At 42.2% G+C, this 18607-nt stretch overlaps 2 protein-coding genes across 2 annotated transcripts in view; one reads left to right on the top strand and one right to left on the bottom strand.

The window, feature by feature from the left end:
* Positions 1-3188: 3188 nt before the first annotated feature.
* Positions 3189-11082, bottom strand: ATP23 (ATP23 metallopeptidase and ATP synthase assembly factor homolog). Its single transcript, XM_073651856.1, has 6 exons — positions 10840-11082; positions 9071-9116; positions 7289-7370; positions 6487-6624; positions 5346-5429; positions 3189-3627 (listed from the first exon to the last, which is right to left on the bottom strand). The coding sequence occupies exons 1-6, from the start codon at positions 10964-10966 to the stop codon at positions 3424-3426; spliced, it is 681 nt and encodes a 226-aa protein (XP_073507957.1). The 5' UTR covers positions 10967-11082; the 3' UTR covers positions 3189-3423.
* A 33-nt stretch (positions 11083-11115) lies between these two features.
* Positions 11116-18607, top strand: part of RPAP3 (RNA polymerase II associated protein 3) — a 50806-nt gene continuing 43314 nt past the window's right edge. The window contains exons 1-3 of the mRNA XM_073651854.1: positions 11116-11305; positions 13300-13465; positions 17830-17973. Coding sequence (XP_073507955.1) covers positions 13313-13465; positions 17830-17973 — 297 coding nt within the window. The 5' untranslated portion in view covers positions 11116-11305; positions 13300-13312. The remainder of the gene's footprint in view (positions 11306-13299; positions 13466-17829; positions 17974-18607) is intronic.

Here is an 18607-nt window from a genome sequence, read left to right as displayed (position 1 = left end):
CCCACTGCCAAACCGGTCATGCTGAAGCATGTTGCAGGCAGCAGATCGCTCTCCACGGCGTCTCCAGACTCTGTCACGTCTGTCACATGTGCTCAGTGTGAACCTGCTTTCATCTGTGAAGAGCACAGGGCGCCAGTGGCAACTTTGCCAATCCTTGTGTTCTGTGGCAAATGCCAAGAGTCCTGCACGGTGTTGGGCTGTGAGCACAACCCCCATCTGTGGACGTTGGGCCCTCATACCACCCTCATGGAGTCGGTTTCTAACCGTTTGTGCATACACATGCACATTTGTGGCCTGATGGAGGTCATTTTGCAGGGCTCTGGCAGAGCTCCTCCTGTTCCTCCTTGCACAAAGGCGGAGGTAGCGGTCCTGCTGCTGGGTTGTTGCCTTCCTACGGCCCCTCCACGTCTCCTGGTAGCGCCTCCAGCCTCTGGACACCACGCTGACAGACACAGCAAACCTTCTTGCCACAGCTCGCATTGATGTGCCATCCTGATGAGCTGCACTACCTGAGCAACTTCTGTGGGTTGTAGAGTCCGTCTTATGCTACCACGAGTGTAAAAGCACAACCAACATTCAAAAGTGACCAAAACATCAGCCAGAAAGCATTGGTACTGAGATGTGGTCTGTGGTCCCCATCTGCAGAACCACTCCTTTATTGAGTGTGTCTTGATAATTGCCAATAATTTCCATCTATTGTCTATTCCATTTGCACAACAGCATGTGAAATTGATTGTCAATCAGTGTTGCTTCCTAAGTGGACAGTTTGATTTCACAGAAGTTTGATTTACTTGGAGTTATATTCTGTTGTTTAAGTGTTCCCTTTTATTTTTTGAGCAGTGTATATATAACCAGTATGGCTTACAGGTGTAGACAAAAACAAAATCGAACCTCATCAGTACCTGGTCTCCCAATGGTCAGTGTCCAAAGGCATTGTTAAATTACAATACCAAATGCTGCCAGTATTCAGACACACACAGCTCCCAGACTGATAAATTAGTTTTGCACAATGTCCTATAAAACTGCATAAAAATGACACATTACCCAAGTCTTCGCAGACAGAGGGATGAAGAAAGAGAAGGGGGGGGGGTTCTCAGACCACTCACTCAATCCAAGGTCTATGCAAAGTCCCAGGTGAAATACCTGACGAATAAGTCCAGTATGTGTGCAAGCGTATTGGCGGTGCCTGCACGCAGGGAGCCCCGGCCGGTGGCTTTCCTGCCGCTCAGCAGATCGCGTGTGAAGATCCAGCAGCGGTGTGTGACATCACAGCTCAGCACAGGGACGGAAGTCTCAGTGCTCCGTCCTGACCTTACACGTTTCGGATATTTTGTCGATCTCCTTCATCAAAGGGTGCTGTGTAGCCGCTATCTGGTGCTTCTATATAGTCCACATCTGATTATTGCAGCGGATATATGTTAATGGGTCTTCTAAATGGACAATGACCGGCAGCATACTGCCAAAATAGTAACAAAATGGCTTAAGGATAACAAAGTCTATGTTTTGGAATGGCCATCACAAAGCCCTGATCTCAATCCTATTGAAAATGTATGGACAAAGCTGAAAAGGCAGGTGCGAGCAAGGCGACCTATGAACCTAGATCAGTTACACCAGTTTTGTCAGGAGGAATTGGCCCAAATTCCAACCAACTATTGTGAGATGCTTGTGGAAGGCTATACCAAACGTTTGACCAAAGTCATTCAGTTTAAGTGCAATGGTACCAAATACTAATGAAATGTATGTAAACTTTTGACTTTGCAGTAATTAATAAAATACCTTAAAACATTCTCTCTCTCTCTCATTATTCTGGTATTTGGCAAATGTTAAAAATTATGGTAATCCTAATTGACTTAAAACGGGAAAGGTTTATTCTGATTTCATGTCAGATATTGAAACATGCATATGTGTCTTATTATATAATCTTCTGGTTTCAACTGTACCTCGCTGGACCGTTAGCTTCCTAAGTTTGCCACTACCTCCTCTCTGTGGGTGCCCACCCAAAGCGCAGGGCCACTTGTTGTGGTAGTTGGCCCTGGAAGCCTCAAATTTGCAGCTGCTCAAATCCTGGCGAGCCAGCGGATGGGTGAGTCTCTGTAATTTTTCACCATTTTGTGTATTGCTGGGACTCTTCTAGATGTTATTGTCCGCTTTGTGGTTCAATAACTTATTGCCACACTGTTTTACCTTCACCCTGTGTTGTCTGAGTAGTATTATGCCCAGGGGAGGTGCCAGTGTCTCCACACTTCCTATACCACAGCAGAACAGCAGCTCCACCTTATACTGCGTTATTGGCGTGCTAATCAGTTCTCTTTCAATTTTTACACTAAGGAGGACGGATATCAGCTGGAGATCCAGTCAGCTGGAACAGCATAACTTTGGGGCAGACTGCATATCTTGGGCTGCCCTCCAAGAAATACGGTAAGCTCCAAACTGGTCTTCTAACATAGTCTTCCTCTCATGCACTCTGTCCTGTATCACCAAGAAAGGTCACACTCACAAAGTGTCTCATAAGTTGGTTAATACAGTGAAGTACTTGTAGAATATTTTCAGAATTACTAAAATTCCACTATAGTACAATTCAAGTAAAAGGGAATTACAATTCTGTAGCGTGCATTACAAAAATGTTTTTTTTTTTTTTTTTTTTTTTTTTAACTTGCTCAACACTGGGACAAGCAGAGGTGTTGACCTGCAAAGGGAGAATGACTTCAATATAACAGTCTGCCAAAATGGACCCAAAATAACACAAAATATTGATGCAAAATAAGCCGGAGGCTGATGGTCTCCTAGGAAAGGAGAGCGTGCTTGTAAGCGGTTTGCTATACAGCTTGAAAGTGCTGTTCTAATGCTGGCTAGATTGCTGGATCTGACCAACCTCAGCTCCCCTGCGATGCTGCAGAGGTAACGCTTCCTCTGCCAGCAGCCTGGAAGAGTGAACAGTCGCATCCAGCATTTCAACCATGTTGCGGACACAAACTGTCAATCATCAGAAGCGCAAGCAGAGAAGCGATGCACTCTGAAGATAGAATCTTGAGACAACCCCTATAGGATATTAAGTGTATTGTGCTCTCAGTACTTATTGGGTGTGGAGGGCAGAACTGTAAATTCCACTGTAAAAGTTTGAGTCGAGTGAATCCACAGATGAGAAAGTACATAATACCTTGTTTTGCTTACAGTGACCAAAGAGAACATTGTCATATAAACTTTTTTATTACTCACAAAACATAAATCAATTTTAAAAATCACAGAATTAAATATAAAATTAAAAAGGACATACAATAAACAGACAAACAGAAATTGAGGCATATCCTAATACATTCCATCATCTCTGAGAAAATCTGCTAGAAGGGAGCAATTCCTCATTCACGATTACTAGATCATATAAGAATCCATCTGAAACCTGATTTATAGGGGATTTTTGGCAGTTCAAAGGTTTGCATAATGTCTTCCGCGGTTTTTAAAATCTCTGTGTGCCATATCGGCATCCCGTGGACAATGAGGAATTCGACCAAATGGTTCATGGTCATTAAAGCAGGATTCAAACACGTCATTGACGGCTTTTTCTGCTGCCTCCCGACTGATCTGCCTGACTGCCAATATGGAGCGGAGAGCGCGGTCTCTTACACAGGCCTGGTAGGGAAAGAAGGAACAGGTTAGGTTATACCAGAGATCATTTTCATATCATGCATGTCCAATAACATGTTTTATTTGCACGCAGCATTAAATCAATATCATTGGTTTCTTATTACGATTAAGACATGAACAGAGCATGCATTAATACAACAGAATGCCCACTACGTTCTTTTATTCAAGGCTTAGTTCATGTGTGTTAGGAATTTGGTTTCTCTGTATGAAAAAAACAAAACTGGAAAACCAACAGAAAAAAAGAATTTGTGCAGCAGATGGATGCATCACCTGGCTGATGGGGTCTCTCACTGTCCTTTAAGAAATAGCACAGCCTACGTCTTACAGTAAGAAGGAAGGAACATGCGGTGCAGCCTCTGATGTGAACAGAGCCTACTGTCTAATCTACCAACATCCTATCCACTATGGGAAACATTAAGAGAAACATTTGGATTCCTTTATTGAAATGCTGTTCAATACAGTGCACCAGAGGACTGGCCTGGAGTAAAGACCATTCCACAACAAGGATTTATGAACCTTTCACCTCTCCATTCCATACAATCCCTCCAAGGTCTTTTTACAAAATTATAACACATTTTAACTTCTCCTCTCCATGAGTGTTGTCCCAAGAAGAGGACCCCCTGACAAAGCTGCACGCGAAACGTGAGTCAGGGTACTAGGAAGTATGGTTGGACTCATAATGGCATATGGTGGGTATAGGTAATTTCTATTGATTGAAGGAGTGTTGGTGGTGCAGGGGGTTCATATGTTCTCATTGGCCTGGTTGTATTAAAGTCCTTATGTGCTGTATTATATTAAAGTCCTATGCCTTTATATTCTGGATATATGGACTCTTAATATACTAATACTTTTGAGTCCACACTGCCCAATTTCTCCTTTTATGTGGGTTTTATGTTTTTTTTTAAAGGATTTTTGGCTTTTGTATAGTTGTTTGTAATAAAGGTTTGATATTAATGACAAATTTTGTTTTATATTTTTAATATTTTGCTTGGTGATAGTTATTCAATTATGTCCCAGGAACTCCGACCCACTATCTGACTGCAATTAGCACAAATCTCCATATCACACAGCACTGGACTCGGAGTTTGTTCACTTCAGTCATCTGAAGAGACAGCGAACATTTAATTAGAATTAATTACTTTTCAGTGGTGTAAAACCTAGAAGTGCGCTATAGTCACAGTTCAATTTTCCTTGTTATGCCACCAAAAGATTCACCGACTGTGCAAGGGTCCTGTGCAAGATATCTACAAGACTTAAAGGGGTTTGCCATGAGCAAAGTACATTTTAATCAATAGATCTTGGAATAATAATAATAATAATAATAATAATAATAATACATTCCACAACTGGATGTGTTTAAATAAAATGTTCCTGTGCTGAGATAATCTTATAAATGTTCCCCTGCTGTGTACTGTGTAATGGCTGTGTCTGATCATACAGGAACACGGTCTGATCATACTATAGCTCCTGGGAAGGAGAGGACGCAAAAGAGTATACAGACAGGACCGCAGCTTATTCTTTTTGTGAGGTAAAACATTTCCCTGCCTGTTTTTAAACAATTTTTTACCTCAAAGAAAGAATCATTTATCTGCCGCTCACTTATTATTCACTTCTAGATCTGGTGTCCCCTTATTATGCTATTTGAATGGATCCATCAATAAAATGTTTCGGGGCACTACAGATACCCACATTTCGGAACATACCTGATGATGTTGTTTCAAGCCAAAGTTAAAGCGGCTAATTTCATTACTAAGTGAGCAGTCTCCACTGAGATTGGCAGCTCTGATCTATAGAAAATGACAAAATGTAAATCACAAGAATATCGAAGCGGAGCATCGGCTCTTCAAACCGCCATCTTTACTGGTCACTACTGAGAAACACATGTTCTTCTAAGCCACATTCACTATTTGGTGAGTTTTTTACATCAGTCTTTGTAAGCCAAAACCAGGAGTGGAACAATCAGAGGAAAAGTATAATAGAAACACGTCACCACTTCTGTATTTATCACCCACTCCTGGTTTTGGCTTACAAATACTGAGGTAAAAAACTGACCAAATACTGAACGTGTGAATGTGGCCTGAGAAGGTGACTGAAAGTCCACCTAGAAAGGCTGTGGGAGCTGGCTGGTCACAACTGCAGAAGAGAGACCAGAGCAACGCTGAAATGGAAGAAGACAGGGATCGGTGAGTATTTTAATGCATACTGTGAATATAAAATACTGATAGCATACAGAAGGGAAATAAAAATACCCGCTGCAGTGGTACTTTATCTGTACTCCAATCACAAAGCCATATACACATATGGACACTTCTCGTGATGTCTAACATTTTACTTGTAATAAATATGGATTATGAAAAATATTGTACATTTACATTTCCATTACATGCGAATAAAGGAAACAATCATCAAAAAAAAAAAATAATAATTTGCACCCACATTGTAAAACTGGTCTTGTAACAGAAGGCGAAGAAGTAGCAGAGACAAAGGTTTTTCTGTTTTGTTGTGGCAGTTACTTCCGTTTAATACGTGTCGACAGACGGTTCGGCCATCTTGTTTGCCACCTTTGCGCTTTATGTTTTGGGTGCATATCCCTTTAACTGCTTTAAGGATGCAACAGTTGGACCAGATCTTTTAGAATGCTAGTAATCCAGCTTAATTTGCTACTAGATCACCAAGAGATCAGTTGACAATGGGCACGTATAGAAAGCCATCTTCAGTCTATCATCATTAGTTTGTAAGTGATATCTGTATTCGGTATATAACCCTTTCTTATGTACAGCACCATGGTATCAATGGCGCTATATAAATAATAATAATAATAATGCACGTAAGTGATCCGCTTACCTCAGAGCATGCCAAGTGGCGAATGTTATTAAACCAATCTACGTGTGCACGGCAGTGGTCAAATGCGTGGATCAGCTCGTGTGTCACCACGCGGTCCATGTGTGACTGATTGTGGATGTTATTCTGACACAACACAATCTGAAAGGAGGGAAAGGTTGTTCAGACATCGGACTGTATTTCTACTGTTTTACAGGAAATCCTTATGGTTGTCCAGGACTAAAACTACCAATACCTATCCAATATCCATAGGATAGTTCATCGGCAGGGGTCCGACGTCCGGTACCCTCACCGATCAGCTGATGGCTGCACTGGCAGAAGCTGGATGGGAATGGAAAATAGACGCAGTACTCAGCAGCGGTCAGTCATTGGTATATGGAACTGTTGTAGTCTGCTGAACACATAGCTGTCAGTCGGCCTCTGAGGGCTGTCAGCTGATCGGTGGGAGTGCTCTGTGTCACTCACACTGAACTGATACTGATGACCTAGGGGGGACTAGACATGTGGAATATATTAAGGCTAGGGTTACACGGTCACTTTGGCCACAACACTTGTTGTACGACCAAGGTTCGCTCAGTGCTGCTGTTACATCGCAGCGTGATACAAGTGAATGAGGCACATTGAATGGTCCTGCGACAAGAAAGTCAAAAGAAGTCCAACCTCATCAGATTTTTTGCGACTTGCTTGTTGCAAGCTGTGATGTAGCAGCAGCTCCGAGTGAATCTTGGTCGCACAACAGGTGTCGCTGCCAATGTCACTGTGTAGCCCCCAGCCTCAAGATAATCTTTTTAAGATGCTCACTTACTTCAGACGTATCTGCATCAAAGCCTCCGCTTACTGATCCATCACAATCCTCACAGGAAAAATGTCGGTCTCGGGAAACTGTGCTGAAAAAAAAAAAAAGATGCAGACACTTAAATACATTTCTGGAGAGCTGCAACACATTGACATCAATGCTTTATTGTCATGTCACAACTGTTATATTTTGTCCATTCAAGAAAGCAGAGAACATTTCAAGTGTGTTATTATGGCCAATAAAGTGAGGTTGTCACCAAGATGCTCCGTTACCTGGTGAGACAAGACAATCCTGATCTAGCACTTGCGAACACCCAGATCTCCCTCTATTGCTGTCCACTAAATACTCCCTTCAATAAGGGCTGTGGAGTTGGAGTCAGTATAAAATGGACCGATTCCTAAAATATATAATAAATTGGGTACAGTAGTACAATGCAGGATGTGCTGTAAATGTTTTCATAAGAATTTGGGAATGTTATGAAATGTCCTATAAATGTCTGTTCTGTTCTGTTCCTGATCGAAGGATCTGAGCTTTTAGTGGAGATGAATCTGTGCTGCACTTTATGTACACGCTCAGTAGTGAGGCCGTGCTGTGGAGTCGGGAGTCAGGGAAATTGAGGAGTTTGAGTTGGTGGTTTGGCTTACCGACTCAGCCGTCTTCAATCCCAATAAAGGGGACAAGAGTGTACCTTAACTAGTCAGCCCACTTGGCATTGCTTTTTTTATTCAATGTGCTGCAGCAGCTTTGTCACTATGAATATACAGATGCTGATATGCGAGTGAGGTTTTCAGCGTACCTGCCATTATTGGGGGTCATTCTGTCCTCTAAATAGACTCCTGTGCCAATTAAGGAATGAAACATGGTAAGGGCCCATTATTATACAAATAATATGCATAGCCGGCACTGAGTATGACAAGACTTAGATATTTGTTTCAAGAGTATTTTAATGAATCTGACAAGTGAATAAACAGATACTGTACATCCAAGGCTTTGACCACTTGATCCTGTGAAGGTGATCAGTACCTGTGAGAGGTCGGCATGGAGGCTCAGAATGCGGACAGTGTCGCAGTGAGTATCTGTGACATTCTGAAGCTCCTTGCCGACCTCACACAGGTACAGGTAACCTTCTCAAAGGTCGAAATGTGGGATGGACACTATATGTGAAGCAACAAAGTCTTGTCATATGTCAGTGCCAGAGTTGTACATATTATCAATAAAGCGACAGAAGTCCTTCTCCTGGGCACATCAATGTCCTTGTGGTAGAACAGCTTCTCTATCAATACTACCGTCATTATCTATTCATCAAATCGGTTAAGGACGTATCTCAGGAGAAAAGATAAGGAAAGACCCATGTGTATACATCCCATCTCTGAGAGAACCCTCCCAGACATACAACGGAACAGTGATGGGTACATGGCACACTTTCCTGGGTTTCCTGCAGGTACCCAGGTTTCCGCTCACACATCAAAGACATACTGATTCACATTGTGAGCCCCAATGGGGACAGTGATGATGATGTGGAATTAATGGTGTTAATAATAGTGAGTAAAATCTAATAAATACAAGACTTTTTTTGTTTCTAAAAGAGTAACTAAGGAGAGGAAAGAGTCTTCGTGCCCAAACAGACACTAAAATAGGACATTGTACACATAGGTTTCCTTCTAAAGCTGCCTGTCTATGGCCACAATGACATGGGATCCCCGGAATCTTCCTTCATTTACATTTCATAGAGACAACTGCATTCTGTAGTGGAAAAAGGAGGGATTCTACTGATCCATGAGTGACACTTACCAACCAGATCTCTTCATGGCATCTAAAAGGAGCCTGGTGTATGGATCTGAGGGACAGAAAGTGATGGGAGTCAGCTTGATAGATAGACAGACACAGTACAGACCAAAAGTTTGGACACACCTTCCCATTTAAAGATTTTTCTGTATTTTCATGACTATGAAAATTGTACATTCACACTGAAGGCATCAAAACTATGAATTAACACATGTGGAATTATATACATAACAAAAAAGTGTGAAACAACTGAAAACATGTCTTATAGTCTAGATTCTTCAAAGTAGCCACCTTTTGCTTTGATGACTGCTTTGCGCACTCTTGGCATTCTCTTGATGAGCTTCAAGAGGTATTCACTGGAAATGGTTTTCACTTCACAGGTGTGCCCTGTCAGGTTTAATAAGTGGGATTTCTTGCCTTATAAATTGGGTTGTAACCATCAGTTGTGTTGTGCAGAAGTCTGGTGGATACACAGCTGATAGTCCTACTGAATAGACAATAATACAAATTCTATGGCAAGAAAAAAGCAGCTAAGTAAAGAAAAACGAGTGGCCATCATTATTTTAAGAAATGAAGGTCAGTCAGTCCGAAAACTTGGGAAAACTTTGAAAGTGTCCCCAAGTGCAGTTGCAAAAACCATCAAGCGCTACAAAGAAACTGGCTCACATGAGGACCGCCCCAGGAAAGGAAGACCAAGAGTCACCTCTGCTTCTGAGGATAAGTTTATCCGAGTCACCAGCCTCAGTAATCGCAGGTTAACAGCAGCTCAGATTAGAGACCAGGTCAATGCCACACAGAGTTCTAGCAGCTGACACATCTCTTCAACAACTGTTAAGAGGAGACTTTGTGCAGCAGGCCTTCATGGTAAAATAGCTGCTAGGAAACCACTGCTAAGGACAGGCAACAAGCAGAAGAGACTTGCTTGGGCTAAAGAACACAAGGAATGGACATTAGACCAGTGGAAATCTGTGCTTTGGTCTGATGAGTCCAAATTTGAGATCTTGGGTTCCAACCACCATGTCTTTGTGCGACGCAGAAAAGGTGAATGGATGGACTCTATATGCCTGGTTCCCACCGTGAAGCATGGAGGAGGAGGTGTGATGGTGTGGGGGTGCTTTGCTGGTGACAATGTTGGGGATTTATTCAAAATTGAAGGCATACTGAACCAGCATGGCTACCACAGCATCTTGCAGCAGCATTCTATTCCATCCTGTTTGCGTTTAGTTGGACCATCATTTATTTTTCAACAGGACAATGACCCCAAACACTCCTCCAAGCTGTGTGATGGCTATTTGACCAAGTAGGAGAGTGATGGGGTGCTACGCCAGATGAGCTGGCCTACACAGTCACCAGACCTGAACCCAATCGAGATGGTTTGGGGTGAGCTGGACCACAGAGTGAAGGCAAAAGGACCAACAAGTGCTAAGCATCTCTGGGAACTCCTTCAAGATTGTTGGAAGACCATTTCCGGTGATTACCTCTTGAAGCTCATCAAGAGAATGCCAAGAGTGTGCAAAGCAGTCATCAAAGCAAAAGGTAGCTACTTTGAAGAACCTAGAATATAAGACATATCTTCAGTTGTTTCACACTTTTTTGTTAAGTATATAATTCCACATGTGTTAATTCATAGTTTTGATGCCTTCAGTGTGAATGTACAATTTTTAAAATATACATACAGTATATATATATATATATATATATATATACACACACACACACACACGGGCTGGATCATTATACACATATGACATGAGTGCAGGCTGCTTGTCACTCACTGGTCTCCATGGCCATCTGCAGCATCCTGTGGCATTTCTGGTGAGCTCCGCCTCTGCTCTCCCATCTTCTCCTTTCCGCGGACGGAGGGTAGCCTTGGTCTCTATGGGCTGACCTGTCTCCCTCCATCTGTCTTTCACCTTTACAACTCTCTTATGAACCCCTCCGAAACCGCACAGGAAGCTGCCATCTTGGATTGTGCGCACGTGACCCCGTGACGTTTCTAAGCACGCGGAACACGTGCAGCCATTTTTATTTGGGGCAAACTAAAATCTCCAACTTCCACATGCGCTTTGTACGTATCAGATAAGCAGCAGTACACCGGACGCGCCGCCAGGTTGTGCTGCTGCATAATTCGCTTATAGGGGATTTGGCGACGTTGGTCTCTATGGCTACCGTATGTGCGCAGAGCATGCCGGGAGTGATTGGGAAGTGATAGTAGACAAGCGGCTGAGGGAGAAGCTGGAGGTAGGTGACAGCCATGTGTGCTCACGGTTACTGTCACGGGTCTGCTTTACGGCTGCAGGGTGTAGTATGCCATACCTGTCACGTGTGCTGCTCGGTGGGGAGTGTGGCATTGTGCAGACCGGACGCTCTGTACCTCTGACATAATGCTGGGTGACTCTATATGGTGCACAAAACACGGATTATTCATACTCCTGTTGTTCTTAGCAATAAGAAAAGCTTGCCTCCTTCCTGTCAGACACAGCGCCACACCTGTCCATGGTTGTGTCAGGTATTATGGCAGGACTTCACAGCAGGCTTACACACAAGCCCTGAGGAAAGCCGCCATGTGCTTTATACACCATACCAGGCATCTCCCCAATATAACTGCACTTTACCATTCCTGTGCTTTCTTTCTTCCAAGAGCAATAACTTTATTTTATTGTCCCCATAAAACGAATTGTGACTCGGCTCTGCTGCCGACTTATTACTATAAATCTAAGCAGATAGCAGACCAGACGCTGAGCTCATCGCACAAGGCGCTGTGGGGGGCCGCGCACATGGGGGTGCCCTGCACATGGGGGGGCCCCACAGGGCTAGCCCTGAAACATGCGCCAACTTTGATTCAATGCAGCAAACAAAGCAACTGGAGTGTCGGGATGCCCCAGCCCCCCATGATGCTTCGTTTCAGGGCGGAAAGGGGAGTGACAGCAGTTTCTGCCAGCAGATAACGATTTGTTTGAGTATCCCATCATGCACTGGGATTTTCAAACGAATCGTCTTATTAAGTGGGTAATATAGACAGAACCTGAAGTTACAGTACAGAGTGAATTGTCGGGAATTTTATCATGACTTGCAAAACTAACTTCTGTAATTTAAGATTTATTAATTGAAATTTCCTTTTGGGTTTCGGACTAACCCTTTAAGGATCATTCACTTACCACTTATTCTCTTATTGGTTCCCACATGGATCACAAGCCCTCCACCCTCCCCCCGCCAGTAATTTATCAACCAGTTCCTCCACATGCTGAACATTGGCACGAGGAGGACAGTTGAGGCGGTCTTCGCAATAATTGATTTTATCCATCTTCTTGATTATAGAATTCCTTATAACCACCAACGGTGTTCCCCTTCCATTACCATCCTTCCAGCTGTTATTGAGAGCAATATCCCCTAAGGTTGCCAGATCAGACAATGACACCCTTGCATCATCACCCAGCTTGTCAATTTTGGTTAGAAGTACAGAAACTGGTGCTGCTTTCCTTTTCTTAGACCTCTTTGAACTGTCCCTTACTACATTTACCCTGCTAGTTGCTTGCTCCTCCTGAGCCACTTCTTTACCTTCCATGTCTACCCTCCTAATCAGTGATATGAATGTATTATATTATTATTATATATGGGCACCACATGCTGTCATGATTCAGCAGTCACATAGAATAACTGAAGACCTTTTTTTCTGCAGGCAAATCCTGATCTCTTGGCAGTAAGAGGCAATGTCAAAATAGCAGGTTTTGCTGAGTTTTTGTTGCATTTTTTTTTACTGCGTTTTTGTCGGTATATTTGTCTCTTGTGCATGCTAATGAAGTTTAGTGCATAAGTAAATAACCCGATTTATCTTCCTCAGGTTTTGATACCAGAAATGCAGCAAAACCTGATACCTGCACTTTTTGCTGCTTTTTTTGCACTACTTGCTGCTTTCAATGGGTGAAAAACCGCTGAAAGAAGTGACATGTTGTATTTTGCAAAACCTCTTTGACTAAACAGTCAGGAAAAAAAACAAGACGTGTGTATGAGATTTCTGAAATCTCATAAACTTTGCTGGTACTGTACGAAGCTGAAAATTTGCATAAAAAAACGCTGCAAAATCCCAACATGTGAACATAGCCTAATGCTTTGCTCTCTAGCTATTACTCAGTAGCTGAGCTCTACCACTTATTGTACTGATATTTTTGCTTTCTATTTGGTGCTGTGAGGAGGTACATATGGATATGTGTAACATATATACTATTTTTTTCAAGGCACATCACCACCATGTCTTCTTCAAACAAAGCTCTTGAGTTGCAGTTACAAATGAAGCAGAATGCCGAGGAGCTGCAAGACTTTATGAGAGAGCTAGAAAGCTGGGAAACGGATATAAAACAGAAGGATGCTAAGCTGAGTAATCAGACAGTCGTGGGTGAGGAGGTACGCATGTCTGCAATGTAGATACAAAAGAAGAATCATTCTGTTCTTGTTACTTGCAGCTTTTTAGCCAATCCCATATGCGCAGACATACTTAACCCCTTAAGCCCCGAGGGTGGTTTGCACGTTAATGACCAGGCCAATTTTTACAATTCAGACCACTGTCACTTTATGAGGTAATTACTCTGAAACGCTTCAACGGATCCCCCTGATTCTGAGATTGTTTTTTCGTGACATATTGTACTTCATGATTGTGGTAAAATTTCTTCAATATCACTTGCATTTATTTGTGAAAAAAACGGAAATTTGGCAAAAATTTTGAAAATTTTGCAATTTTCAAAATTTGAATTTTTATGCCCTTAAATCAGAGAGATATGTCACACAAAAGAGTTAATAAATAACATTTCCCACATGTCTACTTTACATCAGCACAATTTTGGAACCTACATTTTTTTTTATTAGGGAGCTATAAGGGTTAAAAGTTGACCAGCGATTTCTCATTTTTCCAACAAAATTTACAAAACCATTTTTTTAGGGACCACATCACATTTGAAGTCACTTTGAGAGGTCTTTATGACAGAAAATACCCAAAAGTGACACCATTCTAAAAACCCTTCAGGTGCTTCACAGGAATTTTTTGAATGTGGAAGAAAAAAATTAACATTTAACTTTTTTCACAAAAATGTTACTTTAGACCCAATTTTTTTTATTTTCACAGGGGTAACAAGAAAAAATGGACCCCAAAATTTGTTGTGCAATTTCCCCTGGGCACGCAGATACCCAATATTTGGGGAAAAAACACTGTTTGGGCGCACGGCAGGGCTCGGAAGGGAAGGAGCGCCATTTGACTTTTTGATTGTAAAATTTGCTTGAATAATTAGCGGACGCCATGTTGTGTTTGGAGAGCCCCTGTGTGCCCAAACATTGGAGCTCCCCCACAAATGACCCCATTTTGGAAACTAGACCCCCCCAAGGCACCTATCTAGATGCATAGTGAGCACTTGGAACCCCCAGGTGCTTCACAAATTGATTTGTAAAAATGAAAAAGTGTTTTTTTTTTTCACTTTTTAATTTTTACGAATCAATTTGTGAAGCACCTAGGGGTTCCAAGTGCTCACTATGCATCTAGATAGGTGCCTTGGGGGGTCTATTTTCCAAAATGGGGTCACTTGTGGGGGAGCTCCCAGGGCACAGACGCGTATTAGTATGTCAGATGTTGTTAAGGGGTTAAACACCTTACATGGACCTCCAGTGTCCCCTGCAGCCACTCAGTGCTGCTAATTAAAATGTTCAAGGAAAAGTAAATATGGTGACAAGAGGGCAATTGGATGTCCACTATGATATCCCTGGAAGACCCTAGATATCCACCCTACCTGACCACAGAGGTTAACACTGTAAAAAACAACGCAACGCATGACATGGTTCCCCCGCTCCTCGTCGCCTAACCCTATTATCCCATGTTAACCCCCAAAGGCTAAAAGGGATGAATTTCTCTAAACATGTGTATTACACCACAAGACACGTAGAAGACACACAGAATACATCATATTACTGTTGTTTTTTGTATGTCACCATAGTCCCTTAACAATAATGTATGGATACGAGCACCAATGCAATGACATCAAAAAATAATTTGCACTCGCCTGGTAATGCATAACACATATGTTCTCAACAAACGTGCCAAGCAGGAGACTAGTGCATCACTATACAAAGGAACAGTGATCGTATCAAAGCAGTTAGTGCTCATAATGCAGATAATGTTTCCAAATGATAAATTAAATTAAATCAAAGGACAGGAACAAAGAAAATAGAGTCCTAAATAGAATAAATAAAACAAAAGATGTACTTCCCGTTATGGCCTCGATACATTGCTTGGTGCTCATATTCATAAATTATTGTTCAAGGGACTATGGTAACATACTCAATAAACTACAGAGGGGGGTAGGGAAGTGTTCCTGTTATAAATACACTGGCATTATAAACCATGAGTCAGGTGTATTATTTCTGCCCATACCAATTTCTGTTCTGTTTTGACTACTAGGATGACTTGCCTGCAGCTGTAATATCCAGCCCTTACGTGAGGCAGCATATTATGCCGACAGATCTGCCTAAAAGGGGTTGTCCACTACTATGATAACCCCTTCTTGATCTGAATGTTTCTTTGGTGCCGATAAAATAAAAACACTTATACTCACCTCCCATTCCAGCGATGTCGACACTTGCTCTTCCAGTGTGGGCCCTGGGCCCTGAGCTCTGAACCCAATCAGCGCTGGCGTCACTTTCCCTGCCTTAGGACGAATTGAACATCAACAGGAAGTCCATATACAGATCTCCTAAGTGCCAGAAGAGTAGAATCCCTACTTTCAAGTGACCCCATTTTGGAAATTACATCCTCTGGGTATTTATTGCTGTAGTGACGATTTGACTCCATGGGTGTTTTCCAGAAATGAGCAGCAATGGATGTTGCTAAGTGAAAATTGCAAATCTACCATTGTAGTGCCCAGTACATTGTGCCCAGCCCATGCTTCTGAAGAAATGGACTCTGTAAATTACTACAGAAATGCCAAACATGTTGACGCTAGCTGCGGTTTAGGCACACTGGGGCTCAGAACGGAAGGGGTATTTGGATTTCGGAGCGCAGAATTCACTGGATTTCTTTTGGGGGACGAAGAGCCATAGCGCTTTTCCAGAGCCTTTGTACTACCAGTAACATGGAGCCCCCTGTATTTCCATTGACAGATGACCTGAGTGGGGACTTGTTTTTCTTTTTATGGATTGAGTTGAAGCTTTTATTGGGAACATTTTACATAACATTTGGGATCATGTTTATCCTGTGCTCTACGCTGAGCGCTTACATCAGGGTTTCCACCTAAATCTCCTAGTGACGTGATTCAGATGAAACCCCTGAGAGATCCAATCAGTATAATGAGGCAGCAATGTTACTCTGAATTTCGTCTGGCCTCTGTTCAGCGGCGTTCTTCTTTTCAGAAGTGCACAAAACTGTGGTCGACCGCACTTTTATGCATGCTTAAACGACAGACGCCACCTTATCACAGGCCAGAAAGTGTCGACAGTGTCTCCATCTGCCTCATTACAGGGAATCATTCAGGGGTTCCGTCTGAATCACGTCTTTCAGAAACCACAGAAATGACTGTGTCAGCGCAGAGCGCAGGATAAATGTTAGCCGAAGAATTGGTTTTATTCATTTTTTTACACCGTTCCTCGTGAGGTATAAGTGATTAGATAACTTTACTCTTCGGGTCCGTACGATTACAGCAATACCAAATTTATATAATTTTTTTATGTTTTGAGATTTTTGCACAGTAAAAACTATTTTATAAAAAAAATAATTGTTTTTGCAATGCTATTTTTTTTAGATCAAGTCGTTCCAGACTCATAAATACCAAATATGTGTACTATTTTTGATTATTTTTTATATTTTCATAAATATACCTATTTATTGGTATAATATTTTTATTTATTCTGATATATATAAATTTTTTTTTTTTTACTTTTTCACTTAGTCCCTCTATGGGACTTTAACTTTTATTACTCTGATTGCTGGTATACCAGCATTGCAATGCATTACCCCTCTGTGTGACACTGATGGAAGCCTTTTAGAGCATGCTCCTGGAATGGTGTAAACAGGCTACTGTAGCTGGCAAACGCGGAGGACGTCTTAGCAACGATCGGGCCCTCTCGATAATGCCGATCGGATGGGAGAGGGAGACCTCTCCCTCTCATAGCCTCCTAAATGCTGCTATCACTATTGATCGCGGCATTTAGGGGGTTAAACAGCCCTGGGCAGTGCGTTCACTTCTCCTGGCCGTGACAGCCGGAGCTCGGCTATCACTTACACCAAACTCTTGGCGGCAATCATGCGTGCACAGCTCCTGTGCTGCATTATCTCCATGATGTAAGTTTACGCCACGATCGGGAAGGGGTTCATGACCTATGACGTAAACTTACATCATGGAGATAATGCAGCACAGGAGCATCTCCATGATGTAAGTTTACGTCATAGGTCATGAACCCCTTCCCGACCGTGACGTAAACTTACGTCAAAGGTCGTGAAGGTGTCTTTCCCTCTGCCATGGTCCCTCTGCTGCCGCTGCTGTCTGTCTTCATTGTTATTTAAATTCCGCGCCATCCTAGCCACAGGCGTTGCTTGCGCAGATTGATCTCTCGATGGGCTTCAATAAGATGGTAGTGGTCAGTATTTTTTGCTGCTCCCAGAGCATCTTAATCTTAGCGACAGATTGTGCCTTTAACGTACGTAGCTTTAGAAATATCAGTGAATATATTACTGGTGTAAGAACTGGAACATTTTGTACCCTATATTAATATGTACATACTTATTCTTATAGACGCTACCACCAATTAGAAACAAAGACTATAGAAAAAAGAAAAAGAACAGAAGTAAAGTATCTACTGAAACTAAGAAAAATGAAAATAACCAAAACCCGAAAGGAAAATTACATGACTATGAGTACTGGGACAAGCTGGATGTGGTAATTGTAATCTGTAGTAATACACTTCTTATCAGAAGATCCGAAAAAAAAAATTTTTGTACATAATTATATTTACAGCCTGAAATGAGCCATAAGCCTGGCCCCTTCATAGACAGCACTAGATATGTGCTAACATAAGAAGTTCTCTCCTGTGGACCTTCTGACCCATGATCGAGGCTGATGGCTGAAGATCAGGGCTAACTGACAATATAAGTGGATTCATATCTTCTTTATAATCAGATTATGAATACATGTAAAAGTAACCTTTTAAAAGTGGACAAATCCTTTAAGACATCTCTATTCCATATGGACTTTTCGCACTTAAGGTTGTCATAGAGCTGTTCTGTAAGAGCACCTTAACTTTTCAAAAGCCAGAATGTAATGCTACTTTTCCCCCTGTAGCATTCGTGCTTGCCCACCGGACACAGCTTCTCTCAGTCCTGGTGAGTAAAGGAAGTCTGTCAGGAGGTTTTTGCTGAAAGCAACATGATGTAGGGGCAGAGACCCTGATTCCAGTGGTGTGTCACTTACTGGGCTGTGTTTTGCTGTTTCAATAAAGGCGGTGCTTTATCAGCAGGACATGCTCACTAGAGGAGTAGGTATCTCCTGCCTCCTTGTCAAACTTGCCCACACC

The sequence above is a fragment of the Phyllobates terribilis genome, unplaced genomic scaffold (genome assembly GCF_046119375.1).
Source record: "Phyllobates terribilis strain yellow unplaced genomic scaffold, ASM4611937v1 Scaffold_11__3_contigs__length_659146591, whole genome shotgun sequence".
Taxonomy (NCBI): Eukaryota; Metazoa; Chordata; class Amphibia; order Anura; family Dendrobatidae; genus Phyllobates; species Phyllobates terribilis.
Note: the sequence above shows the minus strand (reverse complement) of the source record. Positions and strands in the feature narration are given on the sequence as shown.